A 24,692-nucleotide genomic window follows, 5' to 3' on the forward strand; every position below is an offset into this window, starting at 1 on the left:
GCCTGGGCTTCCCGCTCCCGGGTCCCACCGGCTCATGAATATTCACGAGGCGCGCTGGGGGCGGGGCCCTGGGCGGAGCCAGGGGCGGGGCCCCGCCGGGGCTCGCTCAGGCTTGGTCCCGCGGTGACGGCGGCGGCGGCGGCGGCGAGGACTGGCGTCGGGGCGCCGAGCCCGAGCCGCGCGGAGCCGGATCCCCGGGGAGCGCGTGAGTGCGCGGGGGCGGGCAGGAGGGCGAGGGAGGGGGCGGGGTCCGGGATGGGGGCGGGGGAGAGGCATGGAGGGAGTGGGCGCTTTCCTGCCGGGACCTCGGGTCGTGGAGGTGGTGGCGGGGGGCGGGGGGCGGGGGTCAGCGGGAAAGTTTGCAGGGGCCGGGGGCGCGGGGGGCGCGGGGGGCGCGGGGGGCGCGGGGGAGCGGGCGCGTGCGCCCGGGGGCGGTGGGTGCAGGGTCTGGAGCTCGTGCTGGCCGAGCTAGAAGAAAGGGGGGAGGGGGAGGGGGCGAGGGCTTGAGGCGGGGCCGGGGGCGGGCGGAGCTGCTGGAGGGACCCCCGCCCCCTCCCCGGCTCCCGCGGCACGCCCCCAGCCACCCCAGTCCGCCCCCACCCGGCCCGCGTCCCCAGTCCCTCGTCTGTTCGCCGGCTGCTCAGCCAGCGCACCGGTCCTCCGCTTCTGCCGCCGCCCCCTCCTCCTCCTCTCCCCTCCTCCTCCTCCTCCTCCTCCTCCTCCTCGGCGGCCGGCGTCCCCTCTGTGTCCAGGGCTCCCCACTGGGCCCCTCCAGACGGCCCCTCGCCCCGGGCTGTTCCGTCTTCCCGTTGCCCTCCCTCCTCCGGTGGTTTCCGTGCTGTCCCTGCCGACCTCTCTGGCCCCGGATCCGGCCGGAGATCCCAGGGTCCGTAGGGGCGACCCCGCTGGCGCTGAGGGCGCGCTGGGCCGCTGCCTCCCCGGGCTGGAGCTGCCCAGCCTCTCCCCAGCCCCCCTGGTGGCCTTTGCGCCCGGGGGTCGGCTGGTCCCCCGCTGACTGTTGGGGCTCAGGAGTGCTCAGTGCTGCTGCCGTTCTACAGCTTTTGGCTACGGCCTTGGTCACCTGGGTTTCCTGGCTGGGCCCTCTGAGCTTCTGTGGCCCTCAGGTGGGGAAGCCGAACCCCCCCCTTCATTGCTGCAGCCCCTCCTACTGCAGAGGTGCCCATCAGGCCCCCCAAGTGAAAGGGTTTTATGGTTCTGGGCCAATCTGTCCCCATTTCTAACCACCCACACCATGTCCCTTTTAATAATGTTCAAGGACAAGGAAACAATCTTGTGTGTTTTTAAATTTTTTTTCCCCCTGTCGTGCGCCCCTCCCCCATGCACACTCGGACTGGCTCTGCACAGTTATCACCCACCCACCGCGTGCGCTGCTCCCTTGTAGTTGGCTGACCAAGGGATTGACGGTCCTGGGTTTGTCTTTACCCTTGTCGTGTTTTCTCCCATCTTAGGAGCCAGCTGGGGCAGGGGCAAAAGTGAGGGGTGGTTGGGTTCTGCCAAGGCTGGGCCCCAGGGGTCTCCTCTCAGGATTTGGCGCTGTCTCCCCCAGGCCAGCTGGAGTGGGTGGTGAGGAAAGCAGTGCCCCTTGCAGGCGGGAGAGGGTTGGGCTGTCCTCAGGGCTGCGGGCATGCCCGGTGATGGGAAGCCTCCTCCTGCCTTAGGAATGAGAGGGGTAGGGCTCTGGAGCCTGGGGGGTCTTGTGGGTGGGATGGAGCTAGAATGGGAACTGAGGAGGTGGTGGGGTGTCTGAGGAGCAGGTGACAAGATGGGCCCGCGGGAGTGGAGGAGTGGTTTGGAGTGCTGGCAGCCTGTGGCCTGGGGAGAGGAAGAGGCAGTTAGTTACCAAGGATCTTAGCTCATTGGTGACCCTGCATGGAATCCTACTAATGCTGGCCAATATTTGCTGGATACTTTTTATGGGTTAGGCGTGCACTCTCACATAGGCCTCCCGCCAGTCTCAGGTAAAGCTGTGTTTCACATAGGGAAACTGAGCCATCGAGAAGTAAGCAGTGTGCCTAAGGTCACACAGCTAAAGAAGTGGTAGAGCCACTCAGCATTTGAATCCTGATGTGTCAGACCCCAAAGCTCCTGCTTGAGGCTTAGAGGAGGGGCATCATTCGGTCTCTGCCATAGGGCTGTGTTGCTTGGTTTAAAATTTCTTTGGCTCCCCCTCCTCAAAATCCCTGGGACCGACCCTGGGCTGCTGAGTGATGCCCAATATCCCCATTTCATAGGCTCTCCCACCCTGACTGCCTAGAAGGGGGAACCCCGGGGAGTTATTTCCCCCAAGCCACCCCACCCCCCGGATGTTCTCAAGTCCTGTCCCATTCTCCCAGCCCAGGCCTGGGCCGGCTCCTCCTTCCTCTTGGCGAGGCTCTGGAAATCCAGTGGGAGGCCATTGCTATGGCAACAGGACTAGGCCCTGGCTTTACCTCATCAAATTCCAAGCTGAAGCCAAAGCGATTGAGAAATTAAAGAAAAAAAAATGTATTCCAGATGTTTACTTTTTATTCCTTATTTTTCCGTGTTTGGATGAGACGGCTCGGAGGGAGGCGGGAGTGGGGCTGGGATGTGGAAGGAGAAAGGGGGGGGCTGAGCGGGGAGAGGGAACCACTCCCAGCTGCAGGGGGAGGGGGGAAGGAGGGAGAGCGGGAAGGGGGAGGCAGGCGGCGGGGCGGAGCCCCAGGTTGGGGAGGAGCGGGTTTTTCCCGTCTCCCATGAGGTGATTCACAGAGGGACCTCAGAGCTCGCGGCCCTCTTGCTCTGCCCCTGAGTAGACGTCTCAGGCTGGGCCGCCGGCCCCAAGGGGTGCCCTGGGAACGGTAAGTAGGGGGTCTTGGAGAGCTTGCCCCTGGGAGCAGCGGGTCCCTGCCGCTCCGGGACTTTAGGGTGAGGAGCCCGGAGTTTAGAGAGTGGTCTGGGAAGAGCGGAGGTTACAGCTGTAGGGGACCGCTCTTGACCTCCCCAACCCCCCTCCGAAGTTCCTGCTTCCTGTCCCACACTCTGCCTCTGCTGGAAGTAGGAGACTTGTGTCAGCTACGCCTACTGCCAGTGCCCAGCCCCTCTGCCTTCTCAGTCTCCCTCCCTCTTTTCCTGGGTCTCCAGCCCCCCGGCTCACAGCCCTCTGCTCTCCAACTCTTCATGCAGGGTCTGCCGCCTGTGATGAAAGTGTCCGCTCTCAGGGAAGGCACTGCCATGGCTTCCCCACCGCCCCGGGAGACGGAGGAGGAGCTGGGATCTGCTGGCTCCGAGCCAGGTACCTATGGGTGCAGGGTGGAGCAGGGTGGCTGGGAGGAGAGTGGGAGGGGCAGCAGCCGAACCCCCTGCTCTGTCTTGGAGGGGGTGGGGGAGTGAGGGCAGGAGGTACGCTGCTGGGGATGTGCAGGATGAGTTCTGAAGGTTGTCTGCTCCCGTGGAGAGCGTTCAGAAGTGTTCGAGAACCTCCATCCCCAGCACATGAGGGTGGATTGACCTTCCAGGTGAAGCGGGTTAACCCCAACCCTGGGGTTAACCGTGTGGCGTGCAGGGGAGGACGCTGAGGTCTAGGGGAGAAATGGCATACACCTGGTGGGGGGAGTTTGAACCCAGGCCTCCTGGCTCTGTCTAGACTCCTTTTTTGGGCTGAGCCCAATGAGTGGGTGATACAGGATTCAGTGAGAAGGGCCGTGGCCATGAGTAATTCTAAGTCTTTTATCTGGCATTAGAATGCCTTACGTACAAGGTAGGTTTCTGGTCTTGTTTTCTTCCTGTAGCAGATTTACTTCTCTTTGGTTTAGGTCAATAGTACATTTGCATTCCTGATCGCACACCTGATCACACACCAGACGACAGCGGGAGGGGCCTGGGTGTGCGTGGGCTGGGGGAAGGCAGTGGGGAGGCCGAGCGGGGAAGCTGAGCTGTGTTCACTCTGGGTGGTGGTGTAGCAGAGTGTCATGTCAGAGGAAAGGACAGTGGGAACATGGTGGCCTGGCTGCCCGATGTGGGCAGGCAAGCATCTGTTTATTGGTTCTTGTTCATTCATTTGTTCATTTGAGAAGAACATGTGCTGGGGTGCAAAGTGGGGTACAAGGAGAAATAAGGTGCCAGCCAGGCCCTTAAGTAGCTTTGGCTTTTAAGGGGGATTGACTAATGTTTTTGAAACTTGGAGATGGGGGAAGATGCTCCTGAGATGTGTCTGGAAAATCGGGACAGGCTTCCTGGAAGAGCTGACATTTGACTTGCACCTAGACAGATGTGAACATTCTGAGTTTTTAGGGTGGGAGATGAAGTTCTGCTTCCTGGTTCTTCTGACAGCTCCCCAACCAACCTTTTCCTTTTGGTAGGTGACCCTCGGGCCAAACCCCCCGTGAAGCCCAAACCCCGGGCCCTGCCTGCCAAGCCAGCCCTGCCTGCCAAGCCCAGCCTGCTGGTGCCTGTTGGGCCTCGACCCCCCCGGGGTCCCCTGGCTGAGCTGCCTTCTGCCCGGAAGATGAACATGCTGGCCGGACCCCAACCCTATGGTGGCAGCAAGCGTCCTCTTCCCTTTGCACCAAGGCCAGTGGCTGAGGCCTCTACTGGAGGAGAAGCCACTCGAGAGATTGGGAAAGAGGAGGCTGGGAAAGAAGAGATGCCCCCTTTGACACCCCCAGCTCGATGTGCTGCCCCAGGAGGTGTGCGGAAGGCCCCCGCCCCCTTCCGTCCAGCCTCAGAGCGCTTTGCAGCCGCCACGGTGGAAGAGATCCTGGCCAAGATGGAACAGCCTCGGAAGGAGGTCCCTGCCAGCCCTGATCGCCTCTGGGGCTCCCGCCTCACCTTCAACCATGATGGCAGCTCAAGATATGGCCCCAGGACCTATGGTGTGGCCACTACTGGTCCCAGGGATGAGGACAATGGGACCCTCTGCAGGGGATGGTCCCAGGAGGGGCCAGCCAAGTCTCCCAGCGAGTGCCAGGAAGAGCCCAGCAAGACCCCTGAGGAGAGGTGAGGCGGGGAGGCAGTCAGGAGGGCCTGTGGGTGGCTTTGCCTGGGACTGCGACCTTCACGTTTAGCTTAGTGTGCCGTGAGTGCAGGCGGACCCTGGACTAAGTCACAGAACGTTCCTTATCATCATTGGTACTCCGTTCTTTGTATGATTGTAGTGCTGTTTGCAGAGTGGACGGACGTTCACGGCAGAGTTCAAATGTTCCATAGGGAGGTTTATTTTTAGGTCTTTTTATACCGAGGGTTGAATTTTGACTCATTTAAGTGACAGCCATGCTGAGAGTATTAGACCTGTTTTAGAGATGTGGAAACTGAGTTTCTGAAGCGACTTCTCATGGTTGCTCAGCCAGTAAGAGATGGACCCGGGATTTGAATTCAGGTCTGTTTGATTCCAGAGCATGTTCTCTTCTGTGTGGCTCCCACTGTGGGTGGAGCAGTGTGCAGGTCTTGGTGGGGGGGGGGGGGGCAGGATGAGTAGGGTGCAGTCTGCCCACGAGGAGGAGTCTGATAGAACAGATAAGACAGGGCACACCTTGATGCCCAGCCAGCAAGCGTCCATGCACAGAGGTCATGGCCAGGTTGGAGACTGTGCACATGCTTCGTCTCTCCAGAGCTGGTGCCCTTGTAAAGGCGGGCTGGCCAGGAGGTGCCCCTGGGGGAAGAGGCTGCCCTCCCCCTCCTGCTGCCCTGAAGGGCAGGGCTGCGGTGGTGCGGGCTGAGCCCAAGGCTGAGGGCCCCTGCCCTACCCTGCCTTCCAGCCTTGCCCTTCTCTCCCCTGCAGGTGCCTGGAGGGTAGGGGCCCCAGTTCACCCTGTTTTGTCCCAGGCCTCTGGGAGGTCACACCCTGCCCAGGCTGGTCCGCTTTCTGGTTTCCTCCCTTTCCTTGATCTAAGCAGAGCATAAGAGGAACAACTTCAACTTTGGAAAATCACTCTTCCCCCTCATCCTCCCCCTGCAATCCTTCAAGAAGCATTGGCAGGGCAGTCGGGACCAGCTGCACTCTCCCTGGCTGGAGGAGAACATTAACTCCTTAGGGGCTGGGGAAAGGGGGCGTTAACCTTTTGGGGACCACTGAGGGTCTGTGCAGGCAGGGTGCTTCGCCTAGAGGAGCAGGGCATTTAACCCTTGATGTGCAGGAAGGGAATGGGCGCTTTATCTCTGGGAGCTCCGGCATGTCTGTCCTCAGTAGTTCCAGGTGCGGCTCCTTGGTACATGGCCTGGGGGAGCCGGGTAACTTTGGGTGCCAGTAAAGTCACTCAGCAGACTCTCGAGCCACTCTCCCCGTGTCCATCGGTGACGGGCTGCTCCATTCTGTGCCTCCATTTCCTGTCTTGTTCCCTCCCAGGAGTGCCCCTTTGGACCTGGCCTTCAACGGGGACCTGGCTCAGCCGGCCGGCTCGGACCCACCTGCTGATGTGAGTTGGCCTTCCATTAAGAATCAATCATAGTTGTTTAGAGCTGGAAGGGTCACCCGCGATCCTTTGTGTTACCTCCTTGTCGTTCAGATGGGGCACTGAGGCCTGGAGAGGAGGTGATTGCCCCAGGTCTGGCCTCAGGACTCAGATTTCTGGACTCCCAGGCCAGCTTTCTTGATCACTGAGGTGCTTAGGCGTGGTTGGGGCCGTGAGACTGGTCGTTCTGAGGAATAATGACAGTGTTTCTAACAACTGCTGTAGCCGATCAGGCACCTGCCGTGCGTGGGGCACGTCCCAGGAACATTGACCTAGTCGTTGTGTTAGCTCTGGCTAGTGGCCCCTCCTGGCCCCAAGTGAGGTGTATGCATGCCGCAGCTCACAAAGGTTAGGTACCCGGGGCTGAAGCAGGATCCCAGGAGCCTGATTCCAGTGTTCTCCCTGGCTGGGCTGCCTTCGTGGGGCTCCAAAGGGGGGGAATTTCCTGTTTAATCCCCACAGCTCCCCACAGGGTGCTCAGAGGATGGTCACCTTGGCCTGCTTTCCTAAGGAATGACCTCCCTTCTTGCTCACAGAGCCCTTGCTAGCCAAAGGCTGTCCTGTCCCCCCCACAATGGAGACCTGACCACATCTCCTTGTCCATCCAGCAAATACTTACTGAGCAACTATTACAAGCTGGGTGCCAGGGACACAGCAGGGAACCAAGGGCCTACTGTCCTGCCCTCAGGGAGCTCACCTTCTGGTGCGGGGAGACAGACACAAGCACAGCTGTCCCTGCGAAGCCGCAGACCGAAGTGGGTCAGACGAGTGCGGGAGACCTATAGAGGCAGAGAGCTCTGGGCTGAGGGTAATCAGGGAGGCCTTGCCACAAGGGTAGGGGAGTGAGCTGTGTGGGTGTTTGGGGAACAGCATTTTGGGCAGAGGGAGCTGCAAGTACAAGGGACTTGGTACCTTCCCAGCTAGGAAGCCAGGACGCTTGGACTGCAGGGATAGAGAAGGGGTTGCAGCTAGTGAGGTCTGATGGGATGGGTCAGAGTGCTTGGAGCGAGCCACACAGGACACTAGAAGGACTTAGGCTTCAGTGAGGGGATGAGGCCACAGGGAGGTTTGGAGTCGCTGGCTTTGTTATAAAGAGGCATCTTGGTTGCAGGGAGCTAATAGCAGCAGGGACCAGGTGGGAGGTGATGGCGCCTGGACCCTGGGGGTCAACTCTGGGTTGGGTTTAAAGTGAAGTTGGCTGGGTTTACAGGTAGGTTGATAGAAGAGTGAGCCAGTCCAGAGTCATAGATGACAGCAGGGCTTTTGGCCTATGCAGTGGAGGGTGAGGACATGGGGACTTAGAAGGGCAAAGTGGGGGCGGGCACCTGGGTGGCTCAGTGATTGAGCTTCTGCCTTCGGCTCAGGTACTGATCCTGGAGTCCTGGGATCGAGTCCGACATCGGGCTCCTTCCAGGGAGTCTGCTTCTCCCTCTGCCTGTGTCTCTGCCTCTCTCTCTCTCTCTCTCTCTGTGTCTCTCATGAAGAAAAAAAAAAAAAAAAAAAGGCGAAACAGGATCAGAGGGATATGAGGAGTTTGCTTCTGGGTTTGTTGAGTTTGAGATGCCTCTTAGACATCCAAATGGAAATATTGTGTGTGTGTGTGAGGAGGGCAGCTGGGTAGTTGTCAGTGTACAGGTGGTGGTTAAGGTGGTTAAGGTCCCCAGAGGAGCTGGGGAGGTACAGCAGGGCAGAGGGCGTAGGCCCCAGGCATAGCAGGGGTGACCTGGGGCGGGGGGGGGGGGGGCGGCAGTCGGGGATGGTGCAGTCGTAGAGGCCACACGGAGCCAGCAGCCAGCTTCGGGGCTGGAGGAGGGCATGATCCATGGTCAGATGCTGCTGCCAGGTCAAGGCAGGTGAACCCTGGGAATGGGAGCTGGCCACAGAGAGGTCATTGGTGACCTTGACAAGAGCGTTAGCTGGCATCCTGCAGGGACAAGGCTGTTTGGAATGGGTTCACAAGAGAATGGGACGAGAGGAACTCTCTGGATAGAGAGTGAACATGGGCAACGTGTCCGGGAAACTGGGTGATAGCTTTAGAGAAAGGTGAGGTCAAGAGGTTTTTTTCCTTAAAACAGAAGAAATGAGAGCAGTTTGTGAGCTGATGGAAATGAGCCCGTAGTAAAGGAAAGATCAGCGTACAGGAGGGAGAGCGCCGAGCGAGGACAGCTCACAGGCACAGAAGGGGAGCGCGGTGCCTGGGCTCACATGCGGGGGTGGGGGGGAGGGTGGGGGGGTGTGGGGGTGGGGGGGGTGTGATGTGAGGGCTGGCAGCTGGGGGTGCTGGCAGCTGAGGGGGGTCGGCAGGTGGTGTTGGGGCTTGAGAAAACAAGATGCAAAAACATGGCCTTCGGGTGTGGGCAGGGGAGGGGAAGTTTTGGGGGACTGCTGGGCACTTGAGGCCCATCTGGGGTCCTGGAGATTCGAATATCCATCGGGCAGAGGTGAGACCAGGCATCCTGCTTGCTTGCTCCTCTCCAGCCACGTCCGGCCCCAGGTGTGGCTGTAGGGAGGTGGAGAGCTGGGACTGATGGGTTACAAAGTCAAGAGGTCCAGGAACAGAGAGCCGGGACTACACGTGTTACCCGTGTGGCCGTTGGAATCACTACAGATTATAAGGGGTGGCTAGCGCTCGGGAGGGTTGCTGTGATCCAGGAGTGAGCTCTGCAGGGGGCACGGGCAGGAGGGTTGTGGGTGCTGTGGTTTAGGGGCATGTTGTTTAAGACTGGATGATTTTGTTCTTTTTTTCCTTTAAGATTTATTTATTTGGGGCACCTGGGTGGCTCAGTTGGCTAAGTGTCAGCCCGTGTTCCTCCCTCTTCCTCCCCCCCCCTTACGTCTTGCTCTCTCTCAAATAAATAAAATCTTAAAAAAAAGATTTGTTTATTTTAGACATTGAGAGAGAGGGGAGAAAGAATGTGGCGGGGGGGGGGGCAAAGGGGGAGAGAGAGGGAACCCCAAGCAGACTCCCCACTGAGTGCAGAGCCCACTGTGGGGCTGAGTCCCAGGACCCTGAGATCATGACCGGAGCCAAAATCAAGAGTCGGACGCTCAACCTATTGAGCTGCTCAGATGCCCCCAACACTGGAGTTTTGTAGACAGGAGGGAGGTTGGAGGGATGGAGGGGGCTTTGAGCAGTGAGGAAGACCTTCCCTTCCTTTGCCCAGACTGTCCCATCGGAGAGGGTGGCCGGGGAAGTGTGACCCCTGGGGAGGGCGGAGGTCAGAAAGAGCCAGGTTTCCTTCGTTGTTTAGGGACAGGCCCAGTGGAGGGGCGGATGTCAGGTGCCTGGAGTCCCCTTTGCCCCTTTCTCCCACCCCAAGCCCCCATCCCAGAGCATCCCTTATTCTGTAAGTCCTAGCCCAAGAGGCCACAAGCGCAGATCTTACTGAGTTCTGACCTGGTTCTGTGAGATGGGTGTGCAGCCCCAGCGTACAGAGGGGAGAGCCGAGGCCCCGGGAGCTCCAGCAGCCACCCTGCAGGACGGCATATGGCCGAGGAGGGGCAGGGTCCGTGACTCCAGGCCATGTGCTTTCATGTCCCTTGGTGCTCTTTGCCTGAATCTTGAGTCAAGGCCTGCCTGCTGCCTCGGGTGGTGGGTAGTGCAGGGACCTATGGATCCACAGAACGGGGGGGTGGGGGGGCTCCCTGTATCTGCTCCACCAGCCCGTGTTCTGGCACCGCATTGGGCTTGGAGATCTCTGAGGCAGCATCCCCCCCAGCAGCCCAGATGACACATCCCCCAGTTTCCTTTTCACTTTGTGAAGTCAGTGTTCTTGACCCATGTACCACGAGCTCTTTGGGCCTTAGATGAGCTCTGGGATGGGTGGGCAGGAATGATATGAGTGAGGCTGTGTGCATTTTCTGGGAGAGGGCCTGTGGTGAGGTCTGCAAACCCTAAGAAGCGTGAGGTACCCTAAATCACTTTTGGGGCCTCTCCTAGCTGTCCTGAGAGACCCGCCTTCTGAGCCCCTGTCTCCTCTTCTGGTTTGTGGAGTGAGAGTATGAGGAAGCAGCTGAGCTGGGGTCTCTGGGTTGGCAGGGGTCTCCTCCCCACCCGGGAGGCGAGTAATGGCTCTTGACCTTTCTTTTACAGATCTCCAAGCCCTGGGACCCCTCGAGTCCAGGCCCTGCCTCCGAGAATGCAGGCTCTGCTAGCCCAGGTCTCCCCACGGAAGTCTCAGGCCTGGGCCCTGGGTCTCCCCGACTTCGCTCACCCGATGAGGGGTCTCCCCGACTTCGCTCACCTGATGAGAGCTCTCCCCACCACTCTCAGCTTCCGGAAGTCCAGAGTCCCACAGTTTCTGGGCCCTCTCCCTGCCTCCCTGTGACCCCAGCATCCCCAACTGTAGCCCTGCCCGATGAGAGTCAGAGCTCCTGCTGTTCCCCGAGCTTAGGGCTTCCTGCTGTGGCAGCCCCAGAGGCCCCTGCAAATGGCAGCCTGGCCCTTGAGAGCGTCTCAGGGCACCATGGCCTGGAGAAGCCCCCAGCTACCTCTGCCCAGCCCCTGCCTGAGGGGGGTGACTTGCTGGATCTTCCTCGGACGTTTCCATCTGGGGATGTGGTAGCCAGGGGTGACCTAGACCGTCCTCCCAACAGCCTGGCTCAGCGCCGATTTTCTGAAGGTGTGCTCCGGCCGCCTGGCCAAGACCAGGAGAAGCTGGGGGGCTCACTGGCTGCTCTGCCCCAAACCCAGGGGAGCCAGTCTGCCCTGGATCGTCCCTTTGGGAGTGGGACAGAGTCCAACTGGAGCTTGTCCCAGTCCTTTGAATGGACCTTCCCTACTCGGCCTTCGGGTCTGGGGGTGTGGCGGCTGGACTCCCCCCCTCCCTCCCCCATCACTGAAGCCACTGAGGCCGCTGAGGCCGCTGAGGCTAGTGACTGGGCTGCATCCAGCAGAGAGGAAGGAGCGTCCCAGCAGGGGCGGGGGGCCCAGTCAGCTCCAGAGGGGCCAGGAAGTCCTGGTTCCCAGGTGCAAGCGGATGATCCAGGCATCTCCCCAACCCAGAAGGGTGATGGGGAGAGTCAACCTCAGTCGCCAGTTGATCCCCTCAAGCCCTTATCACCACCTGGGGGTCCACCTGGAGTGGCCTTGCTGCAGGCAGAGGAGAGATATGAGGAGCGGGAGCCCCTGGCAGGACAGGAGTCTCTGCTCCCTCTGGCCACCAGGGAGGCTGCTCTGCCCATTCTGGAGCCAGTCCTGGGGCAGCAACAGCCAGCACCCCCTGACCAGCTCTGTGTCCTCTTTGCGGATACCCTTGACCCCCAGCAGGCATTGCCTGCTGAGGAGGAGGCCATGACCTTGGCCCAGGCTGAGGCTACCCAATCCAGGACAGAAGGTCGAGACCCTTGTAGTGTGTCCCCCGAGCCTGCAGGCCCCGACAGCAGCTCCCGCTGGCTGGACGACCTCCTGGCCTCGCCACCACCTAGTGCTGGCAGCACAAGGCGGGGAGCTGGATCCGAACTGAAAGACGCACAGACCCCAGGTGCCTGCTCTGAGGTGAGGACCGATGGCACGGGGAGGCCTCGGGATGGAAGCAGAGCTTCGGTGGGCTTTCTTTCAATGTGGATTTTATGTGTCTCAAGCTCAGGATATAGCCGTGAGCAAGGCACCTGTAGCTGTGTCCCTCAGGGCTGTACAGTGTGGCAGAGCTGATGGAGGAGGGGGTGCGGGACTGGTGTGCGTTCATAACCCAGCTCCAGCTCCCACTGGCTGAGCGGCCTTGCTAACGTACCCTAACTCCTGAGCTTCACAGACCTTTCACAGTAAGAGCTTTGGCCTCTTCGGGTCTTAGTGTGGTAGAACGAGAGGTGGAAGGGGCGCAGTGCAGTGCTTGACGTGTGCTGAGCCTTAAGGCCGTCTTTGCAGATGGGATTGTGGACGCAGCGTAGCACAGCCGCTTCGCGCACAGGCTCTGGAGCCAGACTGCCTGGCTACTCTGCTGTTTGCCCACATGTGACCTGGAGCAGGTTACTTTCCTGGGCCTCGCCTTTCTCTGTCTGTAAAATGGGAGTGACAGCGATGAAGTCTCCCTCCCATGGCAAAGACTAAGGAAGTCGTGTTACCTGTAACGCACCAAGAATAGCGCGTGGCTCATCCTGAGTTTGCTGGGGGCTGGCTTTATGGATGCTGTTACCCTTGAGCTCGAGACCTGCCTTGTAGACAGGCAGCTGAGGCCCAGAGGAGGCCGAACCTCGGGCAGGGTTACCCAGCAAGCTGGCGGCTGGGCCTGGGTCAGGGTGCCAGGCCTCTGGCCAGTGCCCTTTCTGCTACCAGGCTGCTCTGAATTTAAGGGCTGGGGTCCAGGTGGCTTTTGAAATGTCTTTCAAGGCCAGCCTGGGCTGGTAGGGGCGGGGCTGGAAGGAAGGAGGAGCCAGGCGGCCCCTAGGGGCAGAGGGGTGGAGGAGGAGGAGGAGGGGGAACAGGAAGGAGTTAAGACCGCCTGGCTCCTGGTAGGTGTGTCTGTCCCGGGCTCCGGGTGACTCAACGGGCTTCTGGGCGGGGTTGCCAGAGCTGCAGCTGCCGCGGAGGGAGCGTGAGGGAGCGGGGCCAGGGCCAGGGCAAGCGGGAGCCAGAGTGGTTGGACAGGTCCGGGCGAGGGGAGCGGCCCAGCCCTGTCCCTGCGCCCGGCCGCACCCAGCAGCACCCAGCAGCACCCAGCAGCCCGGGGCGGGCCGGGGGCAGGGACCATGGCCCGGCTTGGGGACCAGGAACCCAGCACGTCTGTCTTGGAGAGGCTGTTAGCCAACGCGGCGCTGAGGGATGAGGCGGGCCGGCTCCGTGAGCCCCAGGCTCCCCCGCCTGAAGGGGTGAGTCAGGGGGTGTGGGGTGTGGGTGGGGTGCACGGAGCCCTGGGGCTGGCTCCTTTGCCTGTGGCAGAGGCTGTCCCTCCTGTGTCCTCCAGGAATAAGGCGAGGGCTACAGGGTCTTCCTGGGAAGGGCCAGGCAGAGGGTACTTTCCACAGGGAAGACGGGCTGGGAGCTTCAGGAAGGGGTGAGTGGGGCCAGGGGCAGGGTCGGACTGTTCCTTGTGCAGGGCCTTGGAGTCTTGAGCACCCCTAACAGAAGCGTACCCCTTTCACACCATTCCACCAGGCAGCCTTTCTCTTGGCGGGTAGCCAAGTGTTGCCCAAGGGCTGTAAACATGACCGTGGGTTCATTGATTGAGTGCCCCTTGCAGGCTGGGTGCTATGCTGAGGTTGGGTTTAAACGGTCTTGCTTAATTCTCCCAAACCACCCAGGCAGGGGGAATTCTTCCCATTTAAGGGTGAGGACCCTGAGGCCCAGAGTGGTTAAGTGATTTGCTCCAGGTCACACAGCTAGGATCGAAGCCCAGCCTTTCTGTAGCCAAAGTGGGCTCTGGGGTTGTGGGCTGTGCTGAGTCTCATCCTGGACTCCCACCCTGATTGGCTAAGCATTGTTTCTTCGTGTGTCTCTTTTTTTCCTGATTCCTAGGGACTCCTTGGCTGGGCCCAGAAAGATCTGCAGAGTGAATTTGGGATTACCGCAGACCCACCTCCCGGCAGTTTTAGTCCTTCCAGCTGGTCGCAAGACACTTCTCACAACTATGGCCTTGGGGGTGCAAGCCCTAGAGGGGACCCAGGCCTTGGAGGAGAGGGGGACTGGACTGACAAGCGTGGGCAGGGAGCAGGGGAAGGGAGCACCAGGGAGTGGGCCAGCAGGTGTGGCATGGGCCAGGACAGTGTGGAGGTCACCGGCCGGAATGGCAGTGGAGTGTCGGCCCCGGGGGCCCTTGCAGCCCAGGACTGGGTGATTGGAAAGCCAGCCCAGCTGGGTGCTCAGCAGAGCCAGGAGGCAGATGTTCAGGACTGGGAGTTCAGAAGGAGGGACTCCCAGGGCACCTACTCCAGCCGGGACGCGCAACTCCAAGACCAGGAATTTGGGAAGAGAGACTCGTTGGGTACTTACAGCAGTCGTCGGGATGTAAGCCTTCAGGACTGGGAATTTGGGAAGAGAGATTCTCTGGGAGCTTATGGCAACCAGGATACAGATGAGCAGAGCCAGAACTTGGGGAAGAAGGACCTCCTTGGCAGGTATGGCAGCCAGGATGCAGACGGGCAGGACCAGGAGTTTGGGAAGAGAGAGTCTTCACGCAGCACCTATGGCAGCCGGGGCGCAGAGCAGCCGGATCAGGATTTCGGGAAGAGCGCCTGGCTGAGGGACTACAGCAGTGGCAGCTCCACGGCCCCCGGCCCCCAGGACAGAGGCTTCGGGATGAGAACCCTGAGTGCAGGCTTCAGCCCTGAGGAAGCCCAACAGCAGGATGAGGAGTTTGAGAAGAAGGTTCCGAGTGGTGGAGACAGCCCAGGCGACACCAGCAGGGACGCAGGCCAGCCCGAAGAGAGAGAGTCGGGGGGCCTGTTCAGCCCCAGCACCCCCCCGTCCCAGGACGGGCCACTGGCACAGAGAGACCAGAGCAGCTGGCATGGTGGCGGGGCTGGCCAGGAGGCTGGCGGGCAGCAGGGGAGGCAGCAGGCGGGGGGCCAGAGCCCCGGCGATGCTGGCCCGGAAGACAGGGAGGTGGGCCACCGAGGCTGGGGGGGTGACTTCGGCCTTGGCGTCATCTCCCAGCCCGAGGCCACCTTCAGCCCGGGCCAGCGAGATTGGAGCGGTGACTTCTGCACGGAGGCTTCCGAGAGAGGCCACCAGTTTGGCATCATCGGTGACGACCGGGCAAGTGGTGCTGCCCTGAGCCCTCCTGGCCAGATGGCCGGTAGCCGCTTTGTGCTTCCGGAGAAGACCTCAGCTGGGCCCGTGGACTGGAGCGACCAGCTGGGCCTCAGGAACTTGGAGGTGTCCAGCTGTGAGGGTTCTGGGGTCTCGAGTGAGGCCAGGGAGGAAGCTGTGGGACACCTGGGCTGGTCAGACAAGCTGGGCCTGAGAGATGTGGACCTGGCCGGCCGTTTGGAGGCTGGAGGGTCTGAGGAGCCCAGGGGGTTTGGAGTCGGGGAGAAGGAGGACTGGACCTCTGATGTTGGGGTGAGGGGCAGAGATCTGGCTGGTGTCGGAGAGGTAGGGGGCCCCAGCCAGGCCAGAGAGAGTGGCGTGGGGCAGACTGACTGGTCTGGTGTGGAAGCCGGAGAGTTCCTTAAATCAAGGGAGCGTGGGGTGGGGCAGGCCGACTGGACGCCAGATCTCGGGCTGAGAAGCATGGGCCCGGGGGCAGGCTGCAGCCCCAGACAGCTTGGGGCCGGCCAGGTGGACTGGGGCAGCAGTCTGGGCCTGAGGAATTTGGAGGTGCCATGTGACCCAGAGTCTGGAGGTTCTCAGGACCCACGGGGATGTGGAGTGGGCCAGATGGACTGGACCCAAGACTTGGGACTCCGGGATGTGGAGCTCTCAGGGGCCCCGAGTGAAGTCAGGGAGCGTGGGGTGGGAGAGGTCAGCCAGTGCCCAGACCTAGGGCTCAGGGACAGCAGCGCCTTGTCCCCGGGCCTGGAGGCCAGAGAGCAGGGGCCTGGCGAGACAAGCGGGCCAGAGACCCAGGGTGAAGACCCCCCTGCACCTTCCCCAGAGACCTGCCCTGAGGACCCCAGGATGGAGGCTGGAGAATCCCCTGGCTTTGGAAACAGGTAAGGGAGCCCCATCCTCGTGTGGGAGGGAAGGGCTGGCAGCTTTCTAAAACATTGAGCCTTTTTCAGGAAGGAAGAAACTGCTTTCCCCGGGGAAAGGGGAGAGGAGGGTTTGGAAAATTGAGAAGGTTTGGACTGTGAATCACTGATTTTACTTTTTTAAAAAATTACTAATTTATTTTAAAGATTTTATTTATTCATGAAAGATACAGAGAGAGGCAGAGGCATAGACAGAGGGAGCCGCATGGGGGACTCGATCCCAGGACCCTGGGATCATGACCTGAGCCAAAGGCAGACACTCACCCAGTGAGCCACCCAGGCATCCCTACATTTTTTTAAATTGAAATGTGACACACATGCAGGTGATTTTTTTTTTTTTTTTGGTGACGATTGCGGTGTTTGAGGGACTGTTCGTCTGTTGCCCGTGCTTTCGGCTTCTGGGTGACGTATCGCGACTGTCCTGGAAGAATGGGTGTGGGGCCCATCTCTGAGTTCCGTTGTTGTGCACAGCACCTGTTCCCAGGTCTTGGCCCAAGGGTCTTCCCGGGCTAGGGAACGTGGATGCTTTCACGGCATTGGCAGGAGGACTGGACCCTGTGTCCAGTTGGCCTGGGCCGCTGCAGGTTAGGAGTGGAGCGGACAGAGGCGCTCATTCCTTGCAGAGACGGGGAACCTAGTGCTTCCTGCCTGCCCTGTCGTGAGGCCTGGAAGAGCAAACAGTTTAAGATCCTGAAGGTCATGGAGACCTGGCTTCTGACCCCGTGATCTTGGCCTCCGTGCACATGGTGACGGAGAGGGAACTTTCCAGAGGAATAGACCAGTAGTTTTACGAGCCAACCACAGCTTGTCCCAGGGATTTTTATGTTCTGAAAGTAGCTGACGTGATTTCACACCTGCAAGGGGTACTAAAAAGACATTGCGTCTGTTTTGTTAACATGTTCTGTTCATTGAGATGGGGTTTTCTTCTCTTGACTGCATAGAAGGTTATTTTTCTTTCTTTCCTTTTTTTTTTTTTTTTTTTTTAAAGATTTTATTTATTTATTCATGAGAGAGAGAGAGGCAGAAGGAGAGGCAGGCTCCCCACAGGGAGCCCGATGTGGGACTCTGGGGTTCCGACCTGAGACCTGAGCCAAAGGCAGATGCTCAACCACTGAGCCCCCCAGGCGCCCCCAAAGGTTACCTTTCTGAAGAAGCTGGAGCTTCTCAACGGCCAGTCCCAGTCGGGGAAGAAGGGAAGGGAGGGAGGTGTTGGATGGGGGCCGTGTTGTGAGTGGAAGGGGCTGCTGGTAGTGGCAGGGGGGTTGGGGGGAGGGGAAACCTGGAATGGTCTAGAGGGAACGGTGGGGGTGGGTGGGGGTGTTGACTGATGGGATGGGGAGGCACCAGGATTCAGGAGAAGGAGGGAAAGAGAGAGGAAGGTGGGGAAGCACTGGGGTAGGGGCTGCAGGGCAGGGGTGGTTTCACAGGATGGGGAGTTGGGGGCTCCTGGGATCTTGGATGCTGTCTCTGAGCCTCACCTTCTCACGTCCCCCCCAGGAGGCTTTACGGTTCCTAGTGCCCCGGGGTTGCTCTTGGTTTCTGTCACCCACACGGCCATTCTGCCGGGCCCAGCGCTCTGCTACCCATCTTACCTCAACCTTCACAGCTGCCCCCTTCTGTGGAAAGGGATCTGTACCATGTCCAGTTTGCACGTAGACGAGGGGTGTGACCTGCTTACAGTCGCACAGTCAGCAGTGCTGCTCTCTGGCTTCGGTGTCCGCATCATAAATGCTGTCAGGTGTGGTCACAGTGCTCGGGAGTCTCAGGCTGCCCATGAGCTGGGCCCATGGCCCTCCACCCTTCCCCTCTGCCTGGGTGGCTCTTGAGAAGGGGAAAGAGGGGAGTATCTTTCCCTTGGTTCAGGAGAGGGGTGGGGGCTACTGGGGGGCCGCAGGGCCTGGATTGGGAAGAGGAAAGTAGGAGCGGAGAAGCAGGTGTCCTCAGCGCCCAGCCGGCTGAGCTTCGGGCTCTAACCTGCCTTTAAGCCGCTCTGGTGTTCTGTCTGTGTTGTCCATTTGGGAGACGTGGAGTGTTTGTGCACGAGCACGTGCTAGCCCGTGAAAGCACAGGCATGAGGAAACCTGTTCACTGCTCTGTAGCACAGGGTTTCGCAGACTTGACTCCTATCCAGGAAGTTCTGGGCATCTGACTTAGGGAAATCCTATACCCTGGAAAATTGCTCTTTGAAGGAAGTTTTGGAGGTTCCCCTGGGACGTCCTTGAGGCCAGTTCAGAGTAGTCTGGGTTTGGGTCCATCTGCCAGGTTTGAGTCCTGATTCAGCCACCACCTCTGTGACCTTGGGCAAGTTCCCTTCTCTCTGTCTCTCAGAGCCTCCTATTTCTTATGTGTACACTGGGAGTAATTTACACCCCACACTCACAGGATTGAGTCTCAGACACACATCAAGTGATAGAAAACTGCTTGGCATGTGGTAATCACTGAAAAAAATTCTTGCTAGTCATAATTGTATCCGTTTTGCAAATTTGGTTGGATCTGAGCTGTCTTGAGTGAGGCCCTTGGGGATGTTTTTGTCATTCACTCTGTGTGGGACAAAGGTACCCTTGATGGATTGCTGTCCAGCACAGTTTGACAGGACCAGAATGGGATGGCTGGGTCATAGGGGCAGCTCCTAGGTCACAGGGACAGGCCCCTCCTCTGTGTCTAGGGCCACCTTTTCCTGGTGGGAGTAGCTCTCTCGGGTCCCCCGAGAGCTCATGCACTGCCCCCTCTTCTCTGTGACCTCCTGGTCATCTCCTGCCCTTCCCCTGGGCCCCAGTGATATGGGGACCTCAGTCATTTTGGGCTGTTCATAGAATCTCCTCAGAGATCATTGAGGGCAGCTCCCTCATTTCAGTGGGTGGGGAAACTGAGGCCCAGGGAGGCAGTGTGACTTGCACAAGGTCCACGGCTGGTCATTACGGGCTCCCTCATGTTCCCTCAGGCCCCAGCCTTGTCATCCTCTCTCTGGGTGTGTTTCCTGTCTCTGGGGTCCAGGCCATCTGCTGCCCCTTTAGGCACATCATTCCAGCTGCAGGCCTGAGCCTCCTTTATTTTGGGTCTTGGAGCCTTGAATATGGGGAAGCTGGCTTTGTGCACATTGACTACATGCCCTTCCCTAGGCTCTGCCCCACAGTGGCGGTGGGGGGGTGGGGTGCAGTTGGACAGAGTCTCTTGAGGGTCAGGAGATGAGAGTCCTGACCCTCAGGAGACTCTAAGTCCAGATGACTCAGGGATGAGGGGTATAGCTGGTATAAGATGTGACAGGTCCTCAGGCCAGGAACCTGTGTTGAGGATGCTGATTATCCTGAAAGAATTAAAATTTAAAAAAATTATTTATTTAGAGACAGGGAGGGAGCAGGCATGAGCGGGGGGAGGGCAGAGGGTGCAGGGAGAGAGAGAATCCTCAAGCGGACTCCCTGCTGAGCTGGAACCTGAGGAGCCATCATGACCTGAGCCAAAATCAAGGGTTGGTCAGTCAACTGGCTGAGCCACCCAGGTGCCCCGATTATCCTAAAAATGTATCAAAACTTAGCACACAGTGGTGTGTGCTGGGCACACATTTCCTATGTGTTGCCAACAGACCCAGCAAAGTATAGGTCTTTTATTATCCCCGATTTGCAGATGAAGAAACTGAGGCTCAGAGTGGGTAAGTAGGCAGGTGGTGTACGGGCGGAGCCTGTAGCTGTGCCCACGGCAGCCCTCGGCACAGGCCTTGACCATTCTTCTCCTGCTTCCCTGCCAGGGCGGGGTCAGGTTGCAGGTGTTCTGGTGCACAGAGGCAGGAAGGCTTCTCTGGAGCTGGAGTTTAGACAGGCCGGCAAGGAGGATGCACACCATGTTCCCCAGTGCACTTCCCACCCTCCCTTCCTCGTGGCCCCCCCAAAGCCCACTCGTTCTTCCTCTGCCCTCTGCCCACGCGGCTGGGGTCCACGTGTTGGATGTGGATGTGGATCTTTCCATCCACCCATTGCTGTTCCACATCCCCTTGACTCTGCTGGCCTGCCCTCAGCCTGGTCTCTGCCCCACCCCAGGGAGAGGCGTTAGGCGGGGCCTCCTCAGGCTGGGTGGGGTGCCGCCACCGCCCCCTCCCTCCTGGCCTCCGTGATTTTAAGCTGCAGGGTGAGCTGGCTCTGGCCCCCATCCAGGGCTGCGCCATTCCCGGCCTTGCTGCACTTCTGCTGCCACCTCCGCCACCCCCCCACCCCCTGACCGTTTTTATTTCCATCTGTCAGCAGCTTGTGGAAGGACAGACTGACACACGTTCTCTCCTGCCCTCCCCGCTTCCGGCCTGGTCCTGACTCACCTGCCCTATACTCCTCCCCTTCCAGTCCCTTTGGGAACTCTCTGAGGCCTGGCTTCCGGGCACTGCCCCTGCCTGCCTTTCCCACGCCTGCCTGCCCGGCTGCTGCCTGTGTGTGTGTGTGTGTGTGTGTGTGTGTGTGTGTGTGTGTGTTGGGGTGTGGCTCTGCTGTGCTTCTGGGGGTGGGTCCTACATGTGCCTCGAGGGAAGTGTGTTGTGAGTGTGCGTAGGGTGTGTCCATATTTCAGGGGGTGGCAGCTGGCCCACACACCAGCTCCTTGTGTGAGGTATGTGAGTAAGCGTGTGTGCTGAGCCGGGTGTGTCTGTCGTGTTTTGAGGGAGCGGCGGGCCGAAGATGCACAGGCCGTATTGAGGTGCAAGGTGATCTAGCCTGTCAGTGGATGGCGAACATTTGCTAAATCCTCCTCCTGGCTGGGCCGAGCCCAGGTACCAGGGTCACAAAGGCCAAAGGGGCCGCCTTTGCCCTTGAGTGGTTCCCAGATGGGCTCTGAGGCAGGGGCTGGTGCAGGTGGGGGCCCCAGGCTCGCAGGGCTCAGGAAGGGGGGCTGTGGCTGGGGGTGGAGAGGGGCCAGCCTCAGAAGAGGAATGGACCCGTGACCGGGAGAGGAGCGCAGGGCAGTGGGGGAGCCTTCCAGGCCAGGGAACAGCTTGTGCACATACACCGCAGTCTGCAAAGACGGTGATGTGTTTGGGGGAGTCCCTGGACGTTCTGTGAGGCTGGGGTGCAGGGAGGGATGCTGCAGGGGCCAGTGCCTGGCTCGTCCCAGGGAGAGTGACCACCCAAGCAGCTGCCCCTATGAGGAGCACATGGACAGCAGTAATGATTGTGGTCAGTGCTGGGGACACGCTGGGTGCCAGGCACTGTGCTTTGTGCTGTGGTTCCCATTTCAGTCCCCAGCAACTCTTGGGAGTTAGAGGGTCCTGAGGCCTTGATGGGTGGAGGGACCTGTCCACAGCCTCAGTAAGTGGCGGACCTGGGATTTGAACCAGGCTGCCCACCTTGCCCGCTCTGTGCTGTACTGTTTGAGGCCCCGACCGTGTCCTTTCGGAAGGAAGGTGTCTGGGAAAGCATGGAGAGGCAGGAGAGGGAGAGCCTGTTGGAGGGGGGCACAATACTGGGAAGTGGGCTTTGGGGGAGGAAGATGGGGCCTCATGGGTGACCTTGTCCTCTGGTCTGTCTCCTTTGCAGTCCTGCCGGCTGCCCGGCCCGCTCCCCGCCCTCTGGCTCCCAGAGCCTGCTGGAGGACATGCTGGCCACCAGCAACTCCAGGGCGGCAGCCCGCAAGGGGTCAGCAGCCTCGGGCCCCAGGGGCCTGTTGGAGGAGGACGGAGCCACAGTGGGTGCCGACACAGGGGAGCCCCTCGAGCCTAGCGGGGCCCCTCTGCTTTCCTGGAGGCCGCAGCCTGATGGTGAGGCCAGCCAGACGGAAGAGGTGGACGGCACCTGGAGCCCTTCAGGGGTCGGGCAGGGCGCCCAGGGCCCCACACGGCCCCCTCGGCGGCCCCCTCAGGGCCCTCCGCCCCGCTCTCCCAGTCAGGACTTCTCCTTCATTGAGGTCAGTGCAGGGTGAGCCCAGGGCAGTGGTTGGGCTGTCGGGGGGCACATGGGCGATGTGGCCCGAGGCTGGTCCCTAGGGCTTCCCTGAGTGGCGTCAGCCCCCGGGGAGGGGGGGCAGGAGGCGGGCAGTGGGTGACCCTCTGAACGGGGCGCTGTAGGCTGCTGGAGGGATGCGCTGTTGAGGGTTCCCGTGGGACCGCAATGGCAGTGGTGTTGCTGTTGTCCCGACCAGGACACCGAGATCCTCGACAGCGCCATGTACCGGAGCCGAGCCAACCTGGGGCGCAAGCGTGGGCACCGGGCCCCGGCCATTCGGCCCGGGGGCACCCTGGGCCTCTCGGAGGCAGCCGACTCGGACGCACGCCTGTTCCAGGACTCTACGGGTAGGCCCCTGTCTGGTGGGGTGACGTCTGGGTCTGCGTGGGGGCGGTGCTCCGGGCTCGCCGTCGCGCTGAACCCCCGCTCTGGGCCCTTGCAGAGCCACGGGCTTCTCGGGTGCCATCCTCAGACGAGGAGGTGGTGGAGGAGCCTCAGAACCGCCGGACACGGATGTCCCTGGGCACCAAGGGGCTGAAAGTCAACCTGTTTCCTGGCCTGAGCCCGTCAGCCCTGAAGGTAGTGTCTTAATCGGCCAGCGCATCCAGCCCCTCCGGCCCCTAGCCCCCGAGTGCCTGCCTGGGGTTTCTTCTGTCCGTCCATCCATCCGTCCTTCCCTCCCTCCCATTCTCCTGTCTTCTGCTCCCCCTGAGGGCCCTGTTGGGTCCCGAGTGGGATGGGAGGAAGAACAAGGCATTCCTTCCCGTCCCAGAGTCCCAGAACCTCACAAGGCGAGGAGGACACACGCCCTGTCTCCTGTTAGCTCTGGTGAAGGGCCGAGCTGCAGGTGTGGGGTTGGGGATGTACAGATAAGGGCTGGGCCTCTTCTGGGGGTGGGGGCGGAGGGTCGGGGTGAGGTGTGACTTCTTCTGACCCACCGACCTGCCTGCTGGATGGGAGGGTGTATGGGGAAGGGCTCGTGGAAGTGCCGGATCTTAGCTTGAGGCGTGTGTAGAGCTGGCTGTGGAGGGCAGGGTGATGGGGAGGAGTTCGAGGTTCCCGAGGCAGAGGGAACCCGATGAACGGAGGCACAGGGCTCGGGAGGCACTGCCGGCTTCGCTTCATCCAGCCCAATTGTCTGGATTCAGTGGAGCAGAACCTTCACGAGGACCTTCCGTGCAGGGTGTGGCTCAGGCGACTTCCCGTCCCTCTGGGTTGAAGGACTGCAAAGGGGTCTGTGCCTAATTCTGGGGACGGCTCCTAAGAGAAGGCCTTGCCCTCTGAATCACCCTGCTCCTTCCTCTGACATCTGTCTGCACTTGGGCTCATCTCACAGGCCAAGCTGCGCCCCCGGAACCGCTCAGCTGAGGAGGGGGAGTCTGCGGAGAACAAGCCAAGCCAGAAGGAGTCCGCGGTGCAGCGTTCCAAGTCTTGCAAGGTCCCCGGGCTGGGGAAGCCCCTTGCGTTACCTCCCAAGCCAGAGAAATCCTCAGGGTAGGTGACCTCAACTGGCCTCGCTGGGTGGGCCAGAATTAACCGTGTTTATGTCCTAAGGTTTGCCTAATGACCTTTGCCCTGTGCCATCTAGGTCAGAAGGATCATCACCCAACTGGCTACAAGCCCTGAAGCTGAAGAAGAAGAAGGTCTGAGAAGTCCTCGAGGTAAGTGTGGGTTCCTGGGCTTGGCAAGACCTGCACGGGAGGGTTCAGGAGGCCCCCTGCCTTCTTCTAGGCCTTTCTGTCCCTCTTCTCTGTGAGCCTGGCAGCAGCCCAGGGGAGCCTAGCTCTAGGACCTGGTGGGTCCCTTGGTTCCCCTTAGATTTTGCCCACAGAATCCAGTGTTGTCCGGCCTGGGATGATGGGGAGGAGGGCTGCATCCTGGCTTCCTCTCTGGGCTCAAGGATGGTCCCCACGGGCCCCCAACCCCGTGCCCCAACCCTTCCTCCCTGGGCTCAAGGATGGTCCCCACGGGCCCCCAACCCCGTGGCTGGCCCAAGTGGGGTCAGCCTGCCCTTCTGGTATTTATTAGGCTCAAGGGCCCCAGGTGGGACCCTCCTCACCACGAGGCTCAGCTGGGGGAGCCAGGATGGGCAAGGGACAGGAAGCCAGAGCTGAAGTGGCTCCTCTGCCCGCCATGGTGTACCCCCTGACCCCTTCTTCCCCCTCCTCCCCTTGCAGGTCCTTCCATCTGGCAGTCTCAGGCAATGCCCATTCCTGTGGGGTCCCCGGCGAGGAGACGGCTGGAGCCCCACCAGGCCCCAGGCTGCAGCCTCTGTCCCCTCCACGTCTGAGGAGCGTCTGGGGAGGCACATTTATGCACTTTGTATCCCCCTGCCCTTCCTGACTCTCCCTCACTCCCTCCTGACCAGATTCAGGCATTAGTGGTTGAAGGTTTGGTCCCTCCTCCCTCGCTCTCGACACCCCCCTCTCTGCTTCCTCCTCCAGCCTCCCCCGGGTTTTCTTTTGATATCAATTTATAGCATTTTTTATAAAAGCCTTTGATTTTTGTAACGGGCGGAGCCCTGCCCCCGCCCAGGCCTCCCTCCGTCCTGCCAGGTGCCCCACAGAGACCAATAACATTTTGCCACTTGAAACAATAAAGTTTTTTGGGAATTGGTGCTGCCCAGGCTGTGGTGTGTGGTTGTGGCACCCCGACCCCCATGCCAGACCAGAGTTGGAAAGTGCTGGGCCTGGCCCCTGCCCACGGGAGCTCACCGTGC

The 24,692-nt window shown here is 60.3% G+C and overlaps 1 protein-coding gene and 1 long non-coding RNA gene across 3 annotated transcripts; one reads left to right on the forward strand and one right to left on the reverse strand.

Annotated features, from left to right (window-relative positions):
* The first annotated feature begins 99 nt into the window (after positions 1-99).
* On the forward strand, positions 100-24,594 carry TNKS1BP1 (tankyrase 1 binding protein 1). Of its 2 annotated transcripts, none has more exons than XM_038563251.1 (12): positions 100-205; positions 3,166-3,274; positions 4,341-4,977; positions 6,323-6,392; positions 10,522-11,925; positions 13,882-16,019; positions 21,569-21,935; positions 22,170-22,320; positions 22,416-22,552; positions 23,310-23,467; positions 23,562-23,634; positions 24,151-24,594. In XM_038563251.1, exons 2-11 carry the CDS (start codon positions 3,181-3,183, stop codon positions 23,620-23,622), a joined length of 5,217 nt encoding a protein of 1,738 aa, XP_038419179.1. In that variant the 5' UTR covers positions 100-205; positions 3,166-3,180; the 3' UTR covers positions 23,623-23,634; positions 24,151-24,594. The 2 variants fall into 2 exon arrangements, with proteins under 2 accessions (XP_038419179.1, XP_038419180.1); XM_038563252.1 differs by lacking the exon at positions 100-205 and adding an exon at positions 2,680-2,840.
* LOC111090959 lies at positions 16,341-18,068 on the reverse strand. The gene is made up of 2 exons (XR_005373432.1): positions 17,651-18,068; positions 16,341-16,924 (listed from the first exon to the last, which is right to left on the reverse strand). It is a non-coding gene; the product is annotated as an uncharacterized LOC111090959 (long non-coding RNA).
* Positions 24,595-24,692: the final 98 nt, after the last annotated feature.

The sequence above is a fragment of the Canis lupus genome, chromosome 18 (genome assembly GCF_011100685.1).
Source record: "Canis lupus familiaris isolate Mischka breed German Shepherd chromosome 18, alternate assembly UU_Cfam_GSD_1.0, whole genome shotgun sequence".
NCBI lineage: Eukaryota > Metazoa > Chordata > Mammalia > Carnivora > Canidae > Canis > Canis lupus.

Coding starts and splice junctions, on each gene's coding strand:
- TNKS1BP1 (XM_038563251.1), top strand. CDS start 3,181: ATGAAAGTGTCCGCTCTCAGGGAAGGCACTGCCATGGCTTCCCCACCG. Junction 11,926..13,881: donor CCCCAGGTGCCTGCTCTGAG/GTGAGGACCGAT, acceptor CCTGATTCCTAG/GGACTCCTTGGCTGGGCCCA. Junction 23,468..23,561: donor AAGCCAGAGAAATCCTCAGG/GTAGGTGACCTC, acceptor TGTGCCATCTAG/GTCAGAAGGATCATCACCCA.